General features: G+C 42.5%; 1 protein-coding gene across 2 annotated transcripts in view; it reads left to right on the forward strand.

The window, feature by feature from the left end:
* SHANK2 (SH3 and multiple ankyrin repeat domains 2) overlaps positions 1–21460 on the forward strand; it is a 383933-nt gene that overhangs the window by 29104 nt on the left and 333369 nt on the right. For both annotated transcript variants that reach the window (XM_056850898.1, XM_056850895.1), the window contains exon 8: positions 5788–5865. In XM_056850898.1, the coding sequence (XP_056706876.1) occupies positions 5788–5865 (78 nt within the window). The remainder of the gene's footprint in view (positions 1–5787; positions 5866–21460) is intronic.

Raw genomic sequence — 21460 nt, forward strand, 5'->3', positions numbered from 1 at the left:
GTTTGTTCTACTAAGACCCCTAGATCCTTTTTGTACACACTACTGCTAGGACAAGTCTCCCCCATCCTATAATTATGCATTTGATTTTTCCTACCTAACTGCAGAACTTTACATTTATCTCTGTTGAAATGCATTTTAGCCCAATTCTCCAGTCTGTCAAGATCATCCTGTATCCTGGCTCTGTCACCGTATTTGCTACCCCTCCCAATTTAGTATCATCGGCAAATTTAATAAGCATCCCCTCTATTCCTTCATCCAAATCATTTATAAAGATGTTGAACGACACAGGGCCCAGCACAGATCCCTGAGTCACTCCACTAGTCACTCATCTCCAAGTGGATGAGGAACCATTAACTAGCACTCTTTGGGTGTGTCAGGCTGCTATCTCGGTTTCGTTATTGCCTCTGTCTCTGCGCTGTACTGTCTGGCCCTCAAGGTCGCATACCTAGGCCTGGGAACTCAGCTCCTGGGAAACTGTATTCAGCCTATGCTTGTAATCTCCCGCCTTTTCTGCCTTATATTATCTCCCAGCTAGTGAGTCTCTCATAGCTGTCATTTTATTCGTTTGCACTGTATGCCTATTTGACCAGTAAAAGCCATCTGTTTGGACTCTATATGACTTTGTGGTGATTTCTGGTTCTGTGGGCCAAGGGCTGACATTATGACAGCTATCCCTTCACCATTCTACTAGCCAGGCTGGAGCCCAGGGGGGTTCGCCTGCCACTTGGATGGGAGCTGTGCAGCTCTCCAGGTGATCTACTACCCTGGAGCCCTTCTCTGAGGATCCTACTCTGTTACAAGACTTAATCGCTGAACTTTTCCGGACTACCCGAGAGGTTTGCCGCTTGAGGGGACTGGTACAGGAACAGTGGCAATCTCTTAAGGGAACTCTCTGGATGTTGACGTCGGAGGATACTGATACTCGTTTAGATCTTCAAGACTTGGATCAATTACTGGACGATGCCCGGTTGGCAACTGAGGATTTACAAATATTAACTGGACTTTTGGATAATCTTATTTCTCGAGAAACCCTTTCTACCATGGCGGGAGCCCCGCCGGAGGGTTTTTCCCTGATCCCGGATGCAGCCAGCTGTCAGGCTGAGGCCAAGCGAGTCGCTATTAGCACTGCTCTTCTCCTTGTGGAATGTACAAAGGACACCCCGGTAGCCACCTTGGCTCAAGTTTTGACCTCGACTTTTGGAGCCGAGGCACCCGCACTGGCGGTTCGAGTACAACCTCTGCTGGGCGGGGAACCCGACCCCATACTCTCACTCCTGGAAACAGAACTTTTGCCGCGCATTACGGCAGAGGCTGCCCTAAGACTTGAGAACGCCAAAGTTCTTGCGGATCAGCAAGCCGCCGAAGCGGCTAAGGTCGCAAGAGAGAGAGAAGCTGCGGAAGCAGCCAGGGCGGCTGCAGCAAGGATTAGGGATCGGGCGAACGTGGACACGCGCCCCAAGGACAATGTACAAGGGCTATCAGGTCTGTCTTTTTCCCCGGCGTTTGTCCCGTCGCGCGCGACCCAACGCGCACGCCGTTTGGCTGACCGACGTCGAGACTCAGGAGAGTCTGAAGACGAGGATCTATATGGGGATAGCTCTCAATGGGCCACAAGCTTCCGGACCAGTAAACCTCATCTTACTGGTGGCCCAAGTGAGGAGGTTCATCTCTTACGAGCCCAGAATCGGGAGCTCTCCGACCGTGTTGATCAACTCCAGGAACTAATGGAACGTATGCTTCAGGAGAACAGGCAATTACAACAAACCCTGATAGCTCAGAGACAGCCCGTTCCGATACCGGGTCAGGGGGTACCCGTACAGCCACCCCAACCACCCGCTAATGTGCCTGCTCCACCCTTGCCTCCTGGAGCTCCTGTTGTTCCTCCGCCCGGACCACCCGTGCAACCGGGCCAACCTGCGCCCGGCCCTTGGAAGCAACTCAAATTGAGGACTACGTACGACGGATCTCTCGAGACTTTGCCTTGTTTCTTGCATCAAGTGGACAGTTATATGCGAGAACAAGGACAACTTTTCCCCACGGAAGATAGCCGGGTGCGTTACGTAGCTTCCCTTCTGACAGGTAAAGCGGCTGACTGGATGGTCCTCCAGTTTGACACCCGCTCTCGTGCTATTCGTTCCCTCAACAACTTCATGACTGCCCTGAGAAGGAGGTTTGAGGACCCCTTCCTGGGGGAAAGAGCCAAAACGGAACTCTTACAATTAAAACAAGGCTCTGCTACAGTTCGAGAATTTGCCGATGAATTTCAACGACTGGCAAGTAAAATTGTAGGTTGGCCCGAGACCACCCTGATCCATCATTTCAGGGAAGCCTTGCATCCTGACATTCTGAACTGGTCTTACATGCGGGGCGATCCCGATACCCTCGAAGACTGGATCCTATTAGCCGAGGAAGTGGAAAGCCGCCGACGCTTTATTTCTCTCGTCCGTCAAAAGCACAAGGAAAAAGGCACCCAAAAGCCTCAACCCAAGGCACCACTGCTCGTCCCACGAAATCCCCCACGTCCGCCCCAGGAACGTGAAGCCCGATTTCAGAGGGGTGCCTGTCTTACTTGCGGAGAAATGGGCCACTTTGCAGCCGTTTGCCCGCGCCGCCAGGAATTATTTCGTCCCAGCACGACAACCCGCGCCCGAGGTCGTCCACCACGCAGAGGCACCGCGGCCACCCGCAGCACAGCTCCGGGAAGACCCACACCCTCTGCACTCCATGCCGGGGACCCAGCCTCCCTGCCTACTACCAACGACCCCGCCGGGTCTCGGATTACAAGTGCCCCATTGGGGGACAACTTTCCCTCTTCGGATGAGGAAAATCCTTGGATTTCTCCAGCCTTAAACCTGGAATCTCCCCTCGACTTGTCAAAAAACGGCTCCGGTCTGTGGTGAATGGAGCGTCTCCACAGACCTCTCAGGATCTTCCTATCAAACCGAATGCTCCTACCAAAATCAAAGAAGTGGACTCCACCGTCTACGTGGATGCAGTTTTACAACACCTTAACGGTGGCCCACAACTCCCCGTCAAAGCACTAATTGACTCCGGTTGCTGTCGCACTCTCATAAGCGAAGCCACTTTTGCTGCACTCAGAGCCGACTCTGAGGCTTTACCCGCCCCCGTCCAATTTGCCCAAATGGACGGAAGCCATTTCCAGGGGGGTCCAGTTGATCACCGCACCATAGGGGTGGCAATGGGAATTGGTTCCCACTGGGAACAAATAGACTTCACTATAGCCCCTATCCGATTTGAAGTGGTCCTGGGAATTAACTGGATTAAAGGACATAGTCCCAGTATTGATTGGGAAACAAACACTATCTCCTTCGCTAGTCCCACCTGCGACCAGCATCGGCAGAACTTTGCTCTGCTATATCCGCCCGTTCCAGCATTAACCTCTACTGCCCCAGCACCACCGGTTCTACCTACTGTATACCGGGACTTTGAAGATGTCTTCGACCTTAGGGAATGTGATGCCTTACCCCCCCACCGGGCCTCAGACTGTGCGATTGAAGTGGTAAAGGACTGCACATTAACCAAGAGTAAGATTTACCCTATGAGCGCTTCCGAGCGCACTGTCCTCCGGGACTTTTTGGACAAAAACCTCGCCAGAGGGTTCATTCGCCCTTCGAATGCCCCAAACTCGGCCCCCGCGTTTTTCGTCCGGAAAAAAGAGGGCGACCTTCGCCTGTGCATTGACTTCAGAAAGCTCAATGCGGTTACCCAGACCAACGCCTATCCTATCCCATTAATATCGGATATTTTGGGACAATTACAGGAAGGCCGTGTGTTCTCTAAATTAGACTTGGTGGAAGCTTACTACCGAGTCCGTATCCGCGAAGGGGATGAGCACCTCACTGCCTTCTCTAGCTGTTTCGGAATGTATGAATTCCTTGTGATGCCGTTCGGATTAAAAGGGGCCCCGGGGGTCTTCATGCAACTCATCAATGAAATCCTACATGACCTTCTATATCGTGGGGTGGTGGTCTATTTAGATGACATTCTCATTTATTCGAAAACTATGAACGAGCATGTGGCTCTGGTCCGGGAAGTTCTGCAACGCCTGCGTGACCATCAACTTTTCGCAAAACTAGCTAAGTGCGAATTTCATCAAAGCAAACTCACGTTTTTGGGATACATCATCTCCCACCAAGGTCTTCGCATGGACCCCGCCAAAGTCCAAGCCGTCCTCGATTGGACTCCCCCCACCAACCGTAAGCAAGTACAACAATTTCTGGGATTTGCAAACTTCTATCGGGGATTCATCCCTAACTTCGCCCAGGTGGCTCTACCCATTACGGACCTACTGAAAACTAAGGGAAAAGTAAGCTCGGCTGCCTTGCCCTCCGCAAAAATCCTATGGACTGAGCAATGCCAAGCCGCTTTTCTGGCCCTCAAACGCCTCTTCACTTCGGAGCCGGTGCTACGGCACCCAGACCCAAATCAAATGTTCATTGTGCAAGTCGATGCCTCCGATGTAGCCATGGGAGGGGCTCTCCTCCAGCAAGGACCGGATGGTCTTCTTCACCCTTGCGCTTACTTTTCAAAAAAATTTGCGCACGCTCAATTAAACTGGCCCATCTGGGAGAAAGAGGCCTCAGCAGTTCATCATGCACTGACTCTATGGCGGCAATTCTTGGAAGGGTCTAAAGTCCCCTTTGAGGTTTGGATTACACACATTAACAGATCACTTCAGGATACAATGGTTCCATATTAACATACCATACCCTCATTAGCACATTATCTTGATACTTACAGGACAATACTTTTGCAGGACAATACTCAGCTCAAACCCAACCCCTTTCTGACTATATATTACTCTTCCTACACCCTTGACACTGAGAGACACTGTCCTTCAGTGTTACTACTCTGAAGATGCCTGCCACAGTTGCTGGCGAAACGTCAGGAAAGAAAATTCCAAGACCACGGTTACACAGCCCGGATAACCTACAAGAACTTATGCCCCAATGTTTTTTATTGTTCAGGAAAATACAAGAAAAGGGGAAAATATAAGAGCTGCTTCAAATTGCAGCTTTTATCTGCTTTTAAAATTAAAATTAGGAAAAGCTTCTGACTCTTTGGACAGTTCAGTTCAGTTTACGTACAGTCATTTGACCAGCAAGGACTCTTTGGACATAATCAGGTGTGTCAAAGATCACAGGCTTTTTTTTTCTTTGTAAAAGGCCATTTGCATGCACGCACTGCTTCAGTTCAAATTAGGGATGTACAGAGATGTGAAAATTAGGGTTGCCAACCTTCAGGTGGGGCCGGAGATCTCCTGGAATTACAACTGATCTCCAGACGACAGATATCAGTTCCCCTGGAGAAAATGACTGCTTTGGAGGGTGGACTCTATGGCATTATATTCTGCTGAGGTCCCTCCTCTCTCTACACTCAACCTTCCCCATGCTCAGATCTCCGGATTTTCCTAACCTGGAGTTGGCAACCCTAGTGAGAGGGAATTTAACCCATCCATCTTCCAGTTTTGCTAATTTAAACTGTACACAGGTTTTTTAAAATAGATTACTTTCCCCCTTTAAATTGGTAATAACTGGCCAGTTTTGATGCATGCAACTGTCAGGACACTGAAGGGTTTTGAAACCTCTCTTTGCTCCTGTATGGCTCTACTCTGAATCAGGACTGCACACACATTCACTCTGTCTTTAGAAATGAACTTAGATCTATCATTTTCATCTCATTTGTTCGTGCCCTTATCTGTCATTGAATAACACCAGTGTTGCTTGATTGTGAGACTATAACATTACATCTTCTCTTAATCTATAGGACAGCTGTGCAAGAGTTTTGCTGTTGCGAGGAGCCAATAAGGAGTTAAAGAACTATAACAGTCAATCTCCTTTCCAGGTAAAATTAAATAAGACTGAAACATTTGTGTATATCGATACTTATGACTAGGATATATCCTTCTCTGGGAGGGGTGACTGAATTATACAATTAGACTTTAGACTTTATTTTGTTTGACCATCACTCTTTCTTCTCTGAATTCAGAATAGCTTACATAGGAATCCTCATTTTTTATTCACAGCAACTCTTTGATGTGAACCATTCTTTATATTATGAGAAACAAGCAGGGACACATGATGTCTTGCAGGTGGAATCTCACCTCCCCTCCAGCTGCTTTTCCTCCCCATGCTATCTCTACTTTCCTTCCTTCCTACTCTCCCCCTAGCAGCATTTACAACTTTCCCCCTTTCCTGCTTCCTTCCCTCCAGCCCCCTTCTCTCCCAGAGTTTCTTTCTTCCCTCCCTTCCTTCACTCTGGCTTTTCACTTCCTCCCCATTCTTTTTTGCTTGTTTTTGTGCTGTTGTGACTGCAAAAATACGTTGGAATATAAACAAATTAAGGCACAATTGTTGGTAAATTCCACTGTCTTCCACCTTTCTATTTGGAAATTAAACAATAGGTGTAATTGTGTAAAAGGCAGCTGTATGTAGCTCATATACCAACCCTGCTCAAAAGGCAGAAATCTGGATTAACATTGGGGCAAAATAGAAAAAAAAATAGGTAGACACAAGACATCTGATCTCTTTAACCTTCCTTCCTTGTTATGTTTAATACACGCAATGCATGAAGTGACATTGGCTGGAAAGTGCGGTGTTAATGGGAGACAAGGTGAAGTGTTTTACAGCACAATATCATGAGTTTTCATTAGATATTATGAGGAAGGCAAAACAAAGACAAATGGGAAATTTCTGAGCTAGATAAAGAGGACATGGAGATGGCAAGAAGGAAGGGGATGTGCTAGAGATGGTTGAGTTAAGTGCTTTTTAGGACAAAGTTTTACTCACCCAAAATGTATAGTGAAAATATTTGTTTAAGGCAGTATACAGCATTAGAGCCATGACCTTGATGGTCTAGACTAGCCTGATCTTGTCAGACCTCAAAAGCTAAGCAGGGTTGACCCTGGTTAGTATTTGAATGGGAGACTACCAAGGAATACCAGGGTCTCTATGCAGAGGAAGGCAATGGCAAACCACCTCTGTTAGTCTCTTGCCCTGAAAATCCCATAAGGGGTCACCATAAGTCGGCTGTGACTTGACAGCACTGTACACACACAATGTGTGAAGGTATTCATGTCATAATGTTGCGTTTTCGTGAGAACCAACATGGTGAAGTGGATAAGGCATTGGACCTGGTAAACCCAGGTTCAAATCCCCACTTGCGCCATGAAACCTCCTGGGTGATCTTGGGCCAGTTACACACTTTCAGCCATGACCCTGGTTAGTGTTTGGATGGGAGACCTCCAAGGAATACCAGGCAGGCAATGGCAAACCACCTCCAAATGTCTCTTGCCTTGAAAACCCTACGGGATCACCATAAGTCACCTGTGACTTGATGACACAAAAATAAAAATCAGCATTAGAGAACAATAATTTCTGTGGATATTATAGCAATATACACTATTTTGAGGATGTATTTATTGTTTAAATGTGATTAATTTCCCATACAATTAATATGCTATAATGCGTGAGACAATAATACACTGTTGAATAATTCAGTGTTTTCATGTTTAAAAGTTTAACTCAATATACAAATGGGCCACTAATGCTATTGTGCCTGTATGAAATTATTCCTGTCCTATTAATACACTTTATTTAATACAGGATTTGTGTTTTCTGTTTACAAGTTGTATTTTTCCTTACTTCTAGGATGGCAAAAACTAAGATATATGTGCTAAGGAAATATAGGGTATGGCAGCTGGCAGCTCTCCCTTTTGCTTGTAGAAAACTAAAGTGTACATACCGTTAAATGTCAGAAATATGCCAAGTATTTAATCTTTATAAATTATTTTATATGCTTGATGGTGCATTTTATGTTGTTAAAGCAGTAACATAAATTTAACCTTGATAATAAGAAAGTAAAGATTTCATATGTATCAATCCCTTTCTCATTCCATTTTCCCCCTGAAACAAACAAACAAACAAACAAACAAACAGACAGAGAGACAGACAGTCAGAAAAAATAACTTTTTTCTCTTGGTTTTAAAATTTCTGGAAATTTTACATTTTTGTAGGGTATGGGCAGAGAGTGGGAAGACTGACAATGTGTTGGTGAATTCATTTGTAAAGTAAAAGAGCTGTACAGTCCCTATTTATGTTATGTCTGCCTTTCTCAAGTCAATTGCCATCAATTTTTTTAATTTTCCTTGACCCACTTGATCAGAAACTACAAATGGCAATGTTACAAAATTACAAAGGGTTCTCTTGAGTTAATGGGATTTTGCGTACTAAATACTCATCCTATAATCAGCATGTTAAAATAGTGAACTTTAAGCAAAATATCAAGTGTCCACATTCATTAGCTATTTTTAGATACTGCATTTAATTTTTTATCAAACCTCTAATTTAAAATACCCTTTTTGAAAAGTTAAGCGGGAAAAGATTGTCTGGATTTTTGTTCGTGTGTGTGTGTGTGTGTGTACAAATGCGAGAATGAATATCAGTTTGGTCTAGTCTGGATAAAAATAGAAAGCAGATCTATCCTGATAATTGTGGGGAAATGCTGCGGTAGATAAAAGATTTCCACTTTAAGAGGTGAAGTTGTGATAATGGGCTTTCTTTTCTGCTGGTTAGTGGAAGGCTATTGAAATTGTCATCTCTACTTATGGTTAGGAGCAGATTGTTTTTTTTTTTTTTAAAGACTACAATCATAAAATGGTTAGGAAATCCATTTCAGGTGTTTTAAGGAATGTCTGTTTTTTAAACAATACCCAGTACAATTTTGTTTTCTCAGAAACATTCAAGCCATGCTCATGATTACACTTACTCAAGGGTTTATTTAGTGACCACTATACGAGCTGCTTGTCATTACAGGGCAACTGCTATACTAGCCAACCTGCAGGCTTTTCAGGCTAAATCAAAATATTTAAGGAAATGCTGTCTAAATGTTGAATAAGGGGTGACAAACAGTTGGAGCACCTCAAAGGCATCCTGCCAGTGATACCCAGTTCAGTAGCCAGAATCCACAAAAGAAAGTGCCAGGGATGTGTGTAATGAAAGGCTACCTGAAAAGAATATACTTGTCCTGGGGGTCCCTTGTGATGTACCCCCCAAAATAAGATATATTTGAAAATCCCCCCTCTACCCTTTGTGTGGGTTTTTCTATCTTTCTCATGCTGCATTGTAGAAATAAAGTGCTGAATGTTGCCTTCATTGTAGTCTCCCTCCTGCTATTGGGGCAGACCTCCCACCAGCAACCCTCTCTTCCCATTGCTAGTCAAAGCAGCAGCAGGAGAAAAAAATCACTGTCAGGCCAATGACATGATGTCACCACCTGGGGACCCAGTTTCCACTGAGGACTGGAAACTAAAGACAAGTGAAAATCCCAAATATCCAGATGTTTATGATAAATGAACTTGGGCCTAAACCAGCCCCCCTTCTAAGAGTGACGGGTTGCTTTTGCGAATCCCATGCAAAGTTCCTTCTCTGATGCCAGAGGCTACTGTTACCAATCAGAGCCGAATAAAATTTAGTCCCACCTCCATCAAGCACCTGGTAATGACTCTGAACATCTATGACAAGTGAACACTGATGATGTAGTAGGGCAAACAAAAGGGGTTACTGGGGTCATCCGTAAGTTCTACCATTCAAAAGAGACTTTCGTCACAGGAAAGGAAGGGGATAGAATCAGCTTCCTTCTTCTGAAGGGCCACTTCGTAGAGCGCCACTGCCTGCAGTCCAGATCACTTCAGAGCTTCCAGATGATTTCAGAGAACCAGCCAGAAAATGCAGTGATCATTTTCTGGAACCAAATAGTTCAGCCCTAGGAACTCTAATTGGCTGAGCGGCATCGAGGAAGTCCTAATGCAATCGCCGTAGTTATTTGTGATATAAAACTGGTTTTCACTGTTTTCTGATGCAAGGAATTTCAAAATAGAGAGAGATAACACTCTGAATCCAAGGGGTAGAATGGCTGTTTAAATATCAAGAGGATTTCCAGTGGGCTCCTGCCTTGGAGGGGCCCCCTCCCTAAGCTTCCACCCAGAGCCCCTCCACGAAATTTCCCCCTCCCTCTGTGGAGCATTTCGCATCATCATGCTGACAGATTTTGCCCCCAGTGTCATTGTCAGTACATCCCTGACCTCACTCTGTCCCCTTGTTCAGCTGCCAGCAGCCCTCCTCAGACCATGTCAAGCCCTCGTGCAGGAGCCACAGTGCCCAGCTTTGTTGTGTCACCACCTGGGCCCTCTGGAGACACGCTTCATCAGTGCTTTGGATCCCTCCCATAGACTTACCTACCTGTGCATGTCTGCCATGGGATTCCATGTTCACTTTTGGGGGAAATCTTGCAGTTCACATGAGATGCTGGCCATATTTGTTGGCTTTCGTTTATCCTTTATGAAGAAGAGTTGGTTTTTATATGCTAACTTTCTCTACCACTTAAGTAGAATCAAATCGGCTTACAATCACCTTCCCTTCCCCTCCCAACAACAGACACCCTGTGAGGTAGGTGGGGCTGAGAGAGCTCTAAGAGAGCTGTGACTAGCTCAAGGTCACCCAGCTGGCTTCATGTGTAGGAGTGGGAAAACCAACCCAGTTCACCAGATTAGCGTCTGCCACTCATGTGGAGGAGTGCTGAATCAAACATGGTTCTACAGATCAGAGTCCACTGCTCCAAACCACTGCTCTTAACCACTATACCACGCTGGCTCTGAACTGACATTGTACACTACAACATGCCTTATACTCATCGAGGACCAAAGAATGTCGGGTTGCCAGATCCAAGTTGGGAAACTCCTGGAGATTTGGGGGTGGAGCCTGGGGAGGACACAGACCTCGGTGGGGGAAACATTCCACAGAGTCCACTCTCTGAAGCATCCATTTTCTCCAGAGGAACCAATCTCTATTGTCTGGAGATGAGGTGTCATTCCAGAGGATCTCCAGGTTCCATCTGGAGGCCATTTATTTATCAGAAAAGCATCCCTAGGCCATTTATTTATCATTCATTCATAGCCTTATTTATTGGCATAGTAGCTAAAACATCAAATACAAAAATGGGACATCCAATACAAAATACAGGACATCCAATACAAAATACAGGGCAGTATTTATTTATCAGAAAAGCTTGTCTGCCATTACTATACTTCTTATTGAGAAATGTAGGCATTCCTGGAAAGCAGTTTGAAAATCCCCTGCTCTAAGCTATATAGCAGTAGTCATTCTTGGAGCAGCAAGAACAAGGGGAGGCAACCTTTTTGAACCAAGTGCCAACCCTCCCCCCAACCTCTGAATATGTTAGTGTGCCAGCAGAAAACGTGGGGAGGCAAATCATGCTTGGAGCAAGCAAAGCCCCAGTCCTGAACTCAGCTGGCGGCTGTTCAGATCTGGAAGGTGATGGTGTTCATAAGCTTCTCCCACATCACTGGCTCCTGAAGGGCTGCCAAAGCCTTGGCTGCTTGGGTGGAGATCTGGTCTTTGGTGCCAAGTAAAAGGGGTCTGGTGTATCGCTGTTGGCACTTCTGCTGGGGGTTGTCTACCCCTAAACTAGAGGAACCTATCTTTGGACCCCATTCAGTTGTAATTATACTTCCAAAGCATCTTTGTATATATCTGAAATGTAGACAATAAGTACATATTTATTTTCACATAATTGTATAGGGAAAAAGGCAGGCCTTTGAATAAGTAATGCTATAGTGCTTCATAAAATGATTACTGTTGGATGTTTCCCACGATTTATATTTGCAGATGCTAAAACTAGTTGTTGAACAAATGGATAATAGCTATTCTAAGACTACTGCCTGTCAATATCTAACTACAGATGGCACCATGAATCATAGCTTGAATAAAGGCACTAAGCTAGAGTTGCTAGGAGAAATTTTGTGCACAGTATACCACATGTGCTGCTAAATTTTGGAACAGTGTCATTATGCTTTTTTACGGAAGAATGTTCAGGGTTGGAAAAAATCACATTCAAAAGACCACAGCAAGGGAGATAACGCTAGTATACTCTGTATTATAAAGGACAGAAGATGAAATTCATTCAACAAGATAGCCTATTGAATTCATCCAAAAGGTAAATGCTCTTCAAGAGAAAGCTGTTAGCAAAGAGAAAAAAGACTACATAGCAGGAATGAAAATTTAATTTGATTTGGGATGGGGTGATTATGCAAAATATGCTTCTAGCAGTTTATAAATTAATAAAATTGCTAACTCTAAAACTGCACTGGGTGATATGCATGTAAAAACCCTCATATATCCATAAAGTTAAATATTTTTAAAGTGCCCAGTGGAGCTAGCTATTCAGTGCAAAAAATGAGCTCTGTTCCTTAGCACTGATGGAATATTTCTTTTAAAAATGGTTAGGTTTAATATTCTAGATTAGAATATAAACATTATTGTAGTTGCTATGTATCAAAAATCTGTATATAAATAAACTAGAATATGGTAAAATAGTAGATTTGAAAACTAGTAGATTTTTAAACTGAAAAAACTTTGCAAATATATAATAGCTAAATAAAAAAAAATTATCATATTCATTTGGTTTTCATATATTCCTTGTATGTTTTACTTGTTAGATGTCTTTGGAAATCAGATGCAATATGCCAGGAAGGCAAGCTTCTAAATACAAAGCACACAACAGTTAATCTTTAATATTATTTGCCAAATATTTTAATTCAACAGCATTTTAAACTTTTTAAAGGCAGTCTAGAATTTCATCTTAAATTACATCTACTTAAATTACATCTACAAAAGTGTAAATAGAATTGTCTTACAACAAAAAAATATTGCCTTGGCAGAGAATATTGCCTAGTGTTGAAAAAAATGTCAGGTACATTCATGAAATTGTAACTAGGAATGTTTACTTGGAAATTAACTAATGAATGTGAGCCAAATCCCCTCCTTCCTTTAATATGTTTAATATTCTGCATCCAAGATAAATGATAATCTCTGGTGACCCTGAGAAGTGGCCATTATTGTGGCACCTCATTGTCTGCTTTTCATACGTGCACAAAGTGAGAGAAAGGAAGAAGGGCAAGGGCAAGGAGAGTGTGATTTAGAAGACAATCTGATAGGAGCAACCATCCAACAAGAAGAAAAGGTATAGCTAACTTGTACATGAAAAGAAAGATGACGAAAGGGCTCATAAAGTTGATCCTCACTGATTTCTTAGGTACTGATATCCTTACTGATTTCTTAGGTACTGTTATCCTGCCTTATGATGATCTTCTGCATTTCCTGTTTTGGCCCCACCTTTCACAGGAGAAGGTAGCACTCACCTCTAATCCCCAGTCCCTCCCAACCTGCAGTGGCATGCCTTCCAGGCAGTACAAGCAAACCTTTTGCCCATGTCATCTATTGGGGGGTTGCATACTCTGCTCCAATCCCTTCCCCCAGTCTGCAAGAGTATGTCTGCAGGTAGGCAGACATAGCACTAGAGCAGCACAGACAATAAGAAGCAAAAAGAGCCAAACTACTTTTATAATCACAAAAGCCTATCCAAGACAGTGGGTACAATGCAATAACTGATGGAAATTTAAAGAAATGCTATGCACAGAAATAAAAGAGGGAATGATACTCTTTCTCAGAAACATCTTCCCAGCAGCTAATATATTCCCCAGAATAGATGGCCTACAGGCTACCTCTTCTTTATGCATAAAGAAAGAGAATGGAGTCATAAAAAAGCAACAACTGGAGGACAAACAGAGAGCAAGCTCTGAATGCTTGAAGGATTCCCCCCCCCCCAAACCCCGCTCCAATCCCACATGTAAACTAATCTGGGAGAAAAATGCTGAAATCAATGGAGCAAGGTAAAGTAATGCAGGATAAATAGGGTTTAGCACCCTTGCCCAAATGCTCCATGTTTGTTCTAAGACTTGTACCTGTTGCTTTGAAGATTCTGGAAAAGCTAGCATTCCAATAATGGTATTCCACTCTGTGCCAAACTGAAATTTAATTTCCTAGAAAAGGGTAGCCATTTTCCTATCTGTGGAAAACTAGGCAAGGTGGATATCTTGGATGAAAAGTACAACTTCTGAGAATGTAAGTCTAGTTGGGTAGAAAATGTAAAAGTTAAAGCTGGAAATGTTTTCTCATTGAAATCCATTGAAATGAACAGATAACGTATTGATTAAAGTAATACTGTTACTCTTAGTAAAAAAAAATCTGAATCTAGTTTCTTAAAACTATAGTGAACCATTCTATTCATATGTAGTTGTGCTGGCAGAACACTGCCTTTGTATCCACCACCGAATTTATAATATGGATTTCTTGAAATGAAAATGTGACATGCAATTCTACAGAGCAATTCTATCATCTTTATAGCTATAGCTTTTTTTTTTTGCAAGTGTCTTACAAGTTGCTTCAATGTGATTAAATATGGTAACTTTACTGGCCTCCTTCCATGTTATTTGCACTAGGAAGAAGGGGCTTGGAACATACTACATATTTTCATAAGTCTGTGTATTGTCAATCTGAATTATTTCCTATTCATTTTTAGTAGCCTTGACTTTCTGGTACCTGTTTTTGACAATAGGGAATGACATGGATAGTGTCAGCAAACTGATAGTAATGGAATTCACATTTCCACATAGGTTTCTCCTAGGTTGAAGCTGAACATCAAGATAAAAGTGGGATTGGCCAATGAATGCTAACAGTTCATTGGGACCAAGTGTAATGGAGAAGCTACTAGTGTATTGATATATGGTGGTAAATGTATGAGAATGTCTGAAGAATGTCTGAATATTAATGAATTCAAATGGGTGTGTGTGTGTGTGTGTGTGTGTTATATCAGAGTTATATTAGGGTTGCCAGGCTGGTGGGAGTCCAGGAGGGTGGCATGGGGAACCAAGTGCTGTTGGGCAGCAGCATGACATTACTTCCTGACGGTGATTTTTAAGATAATTTTTCTCTCTTCACAACTATAGGAGCAGTGGAGAGACACAAGAATCAAGGCCAGGGGATTCCCCACACCCTGTGGGAAAATCAGCCTTATTTTATATAGACAAAAACACAGTCTTTGACAAGTTAATATTGGCTAGATTGTGATTTTACAAGATACCATGGCCTACTTTAGCATGTCAAGGCTCCTTTTCAATAATGGAATATTATAGGTTTCCAGTACTATTTATCAGCTCAGGAAAATGACTATATCATTATAATATTCTACTACTGAAAAACAGGCTTCACACACTAAAGTAGGCCCTGTCTAGGCAATATTAATTTCATCCTTGCCACAGACTGTATATTTGTCCTTGTATAAATGTATGATTTGGATGATCTTTAGTCTGAGAAGTGATATGTCAGGAACTTAAAAATAAAGAGCAAGCTTTGTGGGAGGATCTTCTTAGATTTCTCCACAGTACAGTTTATGATGGATCTATACATTGTTCAAACAGCTGTCTATCATCAAACCTAGGGCTGGGCCTAGGAAGCAGAGTGCCCTGGGCAAAGAGTGCTTTCGCCTCCATGGTCATCATTAAAGGAATCTGTAACTCTGATTGGAGTATTAGAGCACATCTTTGTGCTATCTTCTGCCTTTGTTTGATGGTGGCAGACACTTAAAGACAATGTGCCCAACCTTACTGTGAAACCATTGAGTGGCACTTGCTGGGAAAGTTGCATAAACCATGTGAAGGCTATTCAGTGTCAAACAAAAGTAGTTTATGTTGCTCTGAAGGAAGTAGCAGAATTGCCTCAGGCAGATGTAGGTCTTCTCCAGGAAGTGCAGTGCCTAGCAGACCAATTGCTAGACTTCAAGTTCTTGATGTCTATTGTAATATGGTGTGACATTCTGTTCCATGTGAATATGTACCATAAGGCTATGCAATGCCTTTTGACCAACATTGTAACTGCTACCTTCCTTATGAAGAAATGTGTAAGGTTCATCACATCATACAGGGAAAGTTGTTATGCAACAGTAGGTATCACTGCAAAATAGCTCACAGAAGCCCTTGATGCTGATGCCACTTTCAAGGAGCCCCCACATGAAGAGCTGTAAGAGGAGGCAGATTGAATATGAGAGTCAGATGCATGATGAGGAGTTCAGTAGTCTAGAATAAACCTTCAAAAAGTTCTTCTAACACTCTTGTAGACGCCATTCATTTTTCAACTGAAGAATGATTTGAGCAGCTCGAGTCCCACAGGAAAATATGGGTATTCTTGTACAACCTTGAAAAGCTGCCACAGGAGACACTTACCACCCAATGTACAGATCTGCACAGAGCCTTCAGTGATGATGACAATGCCAACTACAATGGTGCCATCTCTAGCACATTCTACCTCCCAGAAAAGGTCCATCTTCCCTTTTGAACCCTCACAAATTTTTCTCTGCTGTTATCAATAACTCACAGTGGGTAGCCGTGTTAGTCTGTTTGTAGTAGTCAAAAAGGGCAAGAGTCCAGTAGCACCTTAAAGACTAACAAAAATATTTTCTGGTAGGGTATGAGCTTTCGTGAGCCACAGCTCACTTCTTCAGTATCTGAAGAAGTGAGCTGTGGCTCACGAAAGCTCATACCCTACCAGAAAATATTTTTGTTAGTCTTTAAGGTGCTACTGGACTCTTGCCCTTTTTGACTTATCAATAACTGTGAGGTTTTTTTTTTTAATATTTCTTAAATCCCACACCTTGTCACCTTTGTTTGTGTGAGGAGAAAACTTCCCTTTCCTCCCCGCCCCTCGGTGAAATTGTGAGGCTTAGAGGCTGTAACTGATTTTATAATGATTAATATAAATTGAAGTTTATTATTTACAGAGAAGTAGATTGATTGTTTTTCTTCAAGAGAGGCACAAAGCTTAGTTGGTTACGAGCAGTTCAAATTTTAAATGGTTGCAGGCATAGTATTTAGTTCTCAGTACAGTTTCTTCAAGTTGTTCAGTAAAATACTCAGATGCTGTTGAATATATTCATATACTCAAGTGTGGACTCAGTTTACCCTAGCACACAGAATACCAGAGAGTGGAGGTTTATCCACAACCTTTCCCACTCCTCAGATTTGCCCACCTCCTATGGAAAATCTTTCTCCCCCAAAACGCTGAATCAGAAGTCTCCCTATTTCAGGAGCCACTTCCCACTTAGTGACTGAAACTTAGAGACTTCTCTCTCTACCACAATCTTCCCCTTGTCACCACTCAGGTTTGGTTTATACACGCTAGGTAATATATGAACACACAGGTTCTTAGAGTCTCTACACACAACCGAACACACAGGTTCTTAGAGTCTCTACACACAACCGCACAGTTCAGGAGCTCAGAGCTAAAAGATCAAGAACTTCTCTCTCCCTCCAAGAAGACTCCTGTCAACTCACCAGACTCCACCCACCACCCACCAGCATTGGCTGACAGAACTCCCCAATCTCAGTGCTTACATTTAATCCTGTATCTGTCAAACCATGCAATACCACCATGATGCCAAACTGAGTGCCTTCCCAAGGCAGCACTACACATTCTCCTGACATTTCCGGTGACAATTACCAGTGGCGAGCATAGCGCCTCAAAGCTGAAACTTGTCAAAGTTTTATTACAACCCAATCTACCACAGGAAATGAGAGGTTCACTTCACTTGCTATCTTAGTGAGAATAACATCCTTCAAAACCTTGATCAACCACTGTGATAGAGTATGCACAAGCCAAAGCTCGAAAAGCCCCATTTTGTCATGTCCATTTGGGAAGGAAACATGAACAGCTGTCTTCAGCTACTGTTGCACACCCACCAGAACCAACTGTCCAAACTCAAGATGTTTCCCCACCTTCTTTCCCCACTCTGTTGGTCCTTCCTCTGACTGTGGAACCCTATTTCCATTTGCTGCCACCACGGCTCTCCTTGCATGCACTGCTGATGCAGTCCCCACCCCACATCATCATCACAGTCTGTAGTTCAACAGCTCTCTCCCTGTTCTTATTGCGCCTCTTTGGTGTCAAACACATTTGTTTCCCTGTATGGATGTTTCACCATCATAAACATGGTTTTTGTCTAGACTTTATTCACTCTTATCCAGCCAATTATTGACTCCAGATGAACACAGTAATGCTTATTCTATCCTCTTCTACTAGAGAACATTCACCTGTGCAATAAAGATGGTTTACAATCCCCAAACCAGGGCAGAAACTAGAATTAAGTTAATCCAGACACTTGGTAAAGAATTGCAAAAATCCTTTCCAAGTGGCCGACCAGACTAACCTTTCATCATCTGTTTATAATCTGAACCTCCTCCACAAATTCTGGAATTCAAGGAAATCAGCTGGAGATCTCTTTTTAATATCACACAACCTTTTAAATTCTCTTTTATGTTAATATGGTTGGTTTGTTTTTCTAAAGGCAAAAAATGACCCATGTTGGATTTGGAGATATTGGCTGTTTCCGCGTGAATTACTTACAAGATTTTCATCATGGTCGATCTGCGAGGCTTGTTAACGCATTCAGTTTTTTTGTCCGTGTTTCTCCTCTTTCGCTGCTGTATTCTGCTTTCCCTAGAACATTTTACCCTGTCCGCGCTGTCCTAAAAGGAAAGTTTTTTTTTTCTTTTGGGGAGTGTGGCATCATTCATGACATTGTGGATGTGCTGGACGATCCCCCCTTCAGCCCCTTACCTGGATTAGGAGTGGATGACTGCCCATGTTTACTTCATTCAGTAATGAAATGCTAGAAAGACGTGTTTCTTTCCTTTTGTTTTTTCACAATGGAATATGGATCAGAGTTTGAAATTTCCTGTTGCTCTAAGACTGAGTATTACAGCTTTCTCCACCCTGATTTCCAGTCAATGTGGTACTTTTTCTCAGTTGTTTGCTGTTGACTCACAGTTGGGAAGCTTATGTCCTTTGAATATATTTCAAGATATATTCAACCAGTTTTAAAGTAACTGCACTGGCACAAAGTATTGTTTTTGATCTTAAAGACCTTTTTAACTTAGACTAGTCATAATTTAGGTAGTATTTTATCCCTGAGACCAGCACTTCACAAAGAGTTTGCTACGTCCAGCAGGGGTGCAGAGCATGGCTTTCTCAGCTAGGATCCCAAAATTATGGTATATTTCACTAGGAGAGGCCTACAAAGGGAGCTGTGACTCTCAAAGGCTTATACACTGGAAATCTTGTTGCTCTTTAAGATGCTACTGGACTTGAATCTTGCTCTTCCATTGCAGACCAATGCAGCTACCCACCTGAAACTAAAAGAGGCCTATCTATGCTGAAGCTTACCACTTCAAAATAGCCATAATTTCTAAGGGCCCCTTCAAATACAACATGAAACTACGGCTTATTTTAATTGTGGCTAGTTTGTGGAAGCAAGGGGTCAGCCCATACGAGATGAGTGAATCTTGATTTGCCTGCCAAATCCTCACTTCAGACCTGTTGCTTCTTCTGCTCCCAGATTCCAACTGATCTAAAAACTTCCCTACATCAAAGCTTGCACTGTGGTGGCAAGAAAGTTTAGCTGGGGAATCTTTAGCTGCTCTCAGAATGGCAATTGGCTGTCAGTACAGATAAGCTGGATATCGTGGGGAGGGGGGATTTGCTGCGGGAATTTGCTTTCCTTCTATCTAGCCCCACCAGTCCATTGTCTCTGTGCAATAAATATGAATAAGGAACTTGATTAAACTGCTGTGTCCTGGAGTACTGGCAATTAAGACAGCAGGGGCTCCGTTGCTGTCACTTTTCTCTTTATTGATGTGTGGAAGAAGCTTGCCACACTGCTGTGTCTTTAAGAGAGTGGAGGCAGGGTGGAAAGAGGAGTTCGTTGCTAAACAGATTAAGAGCTGAGGGTGGGGAGAGTTTGGCTACCAGGTGACGCTGTATGTGGGAACACAAGCTAGGATTAAGCCAAGATACCATGTTCATGTGTAGTTATGAGATCTCTGAGCCAGAATTGGCTGTGTTTGTTCCAATTCTGTTTATTTTTAAAAATTCTTTGTGTTTTTAAATTTTGAGTGCTTTTAATTTGTAATTTGTGCATTTTAATCATTTTAATATTGCTAATTAAACTGGCATGTATTGCATCCTTGCAACTCAATTGCTGCATTGTTAGCTGTCTTGATACTGAGGAGGTAAGAAAGGAAAATGTTTAAAATAAAATTTAAAAAATACAGTTAAAGAAATCACCTTTCTATCCTGTTTTAAGATCCTTGTTTGAGGTACCCAAACTAACCATTGTTATGGTAGTGGCGTAGGTTAGATGATAACTAAACTATGATTAGTTTAATTCAGCTACGATTTCTCATTAAAACTGACGCTAAGAAGCTTTTGAGAAAGTTGTTGTAATTTAAATATTGTGTATATTTTTAAACCAAGTGATAAACTTATAGTTTATTTATTTATTTACATTATTTATAGTCTGCCTTTCTCACTAAGACGCAAGGTAGATTACACAGAGTGAGTCAGTACAAACAACAAGATGGGACATTCAATAAACAATAAAATAGGATTTGGGTTGTAGATCCAACTAGAAGTATAAAAAGAACTGAAGCAAAGCATAAGTGTTAACATGAAACATTAAATGATGCAACATTACACAATGATATCCAACCCACAGAAAACTATACACAATAATACAGACCACAGTCCGACCACAGTCCTCAATAATTTATCCAGGTAACTTTGTGAAAACGTTTGTACAATGCTACCCTATTGCCTCATCATAGGGTTTTCATGAAAAACTATGACTGGTTTTAAAGGAAATGTGTGTGCCACAACATCTGATCGTTTTGATGTGCAACCTGTACTCTGGACAAGAGGCCACGGTTAGGACATAATATGGAGAAACAGAATGGTTTCCAATTGGCAAAGGTGTTAGACAAGGATGTATTTTATCTTCCTGTCTCTTCAATCTATATGCAGAACATATAATCAGGAAAGATGGAGTAGATTTAAATGAAGGTGGAGTGAAAATTGCAGGGAGGAACATTAACAATTTGAGATATGCCGATGATACTACATTACTGGCAGAAAATAGTAAAGACTTGAAATGACTGCTACTGAAAGTTAGAGAGAAAGTGCCAAAGAAGGACTACAGCTGAACATCAAGAAGACAAAAGTAATGACTACAGGAGAATTGATCAACTTTAAGGTTGACAATGAGGAAATTGAAATTGTTCAAGACTTTCTATTCCTTGGCTCCACCATCAACCAAAAGGGAGACTGCAGCCAAGAAATCAGAAGGAGATTGAGACTGGGAAGGGCAGCCATGAAGGAGCTAGAAAAGATCCTTAAGTGTAAGGATGTGTCACTGGCAACCAAGATCAAGTTAATTCATACCATCGTATTCCCTGTTACTGTGTATGGGTATGAAAGCTGGACAATGAAGAAAGGAAGAAAGTAGATTCCTTCGAAATGTGGTGTTGGAGGAGAGTGTTATGGATACTGTGGATTGCCAAAAACAAAAAACAAAAACAAATCAGTGGGTTATAGATCAAATCAAGCCTGAATTGACCCTGGAAGCTAAAATGACTAAACTGAGGCTGTTGCACTTTGGTCACATTATGAGAAGGCAAGAGTCACTGGAAAAGACAATC

The sequence above is a fragment of the Euleptes europaea genome, chromosome 6 (genome assembly GCF_029931775.1).
Source record: "Euleptes europaea isolate rEulEur1 chromosome 6, rEulEur1.hap1, whole genome shotgun sequence".
NCBI classification, from domain to species: domain Eukaryota; kingdom Metazoa; phylum Chordata; class Lepidosauria; order Squamata; family Sphaerodactylidae; genus Euleptes; species Euleptes europaea.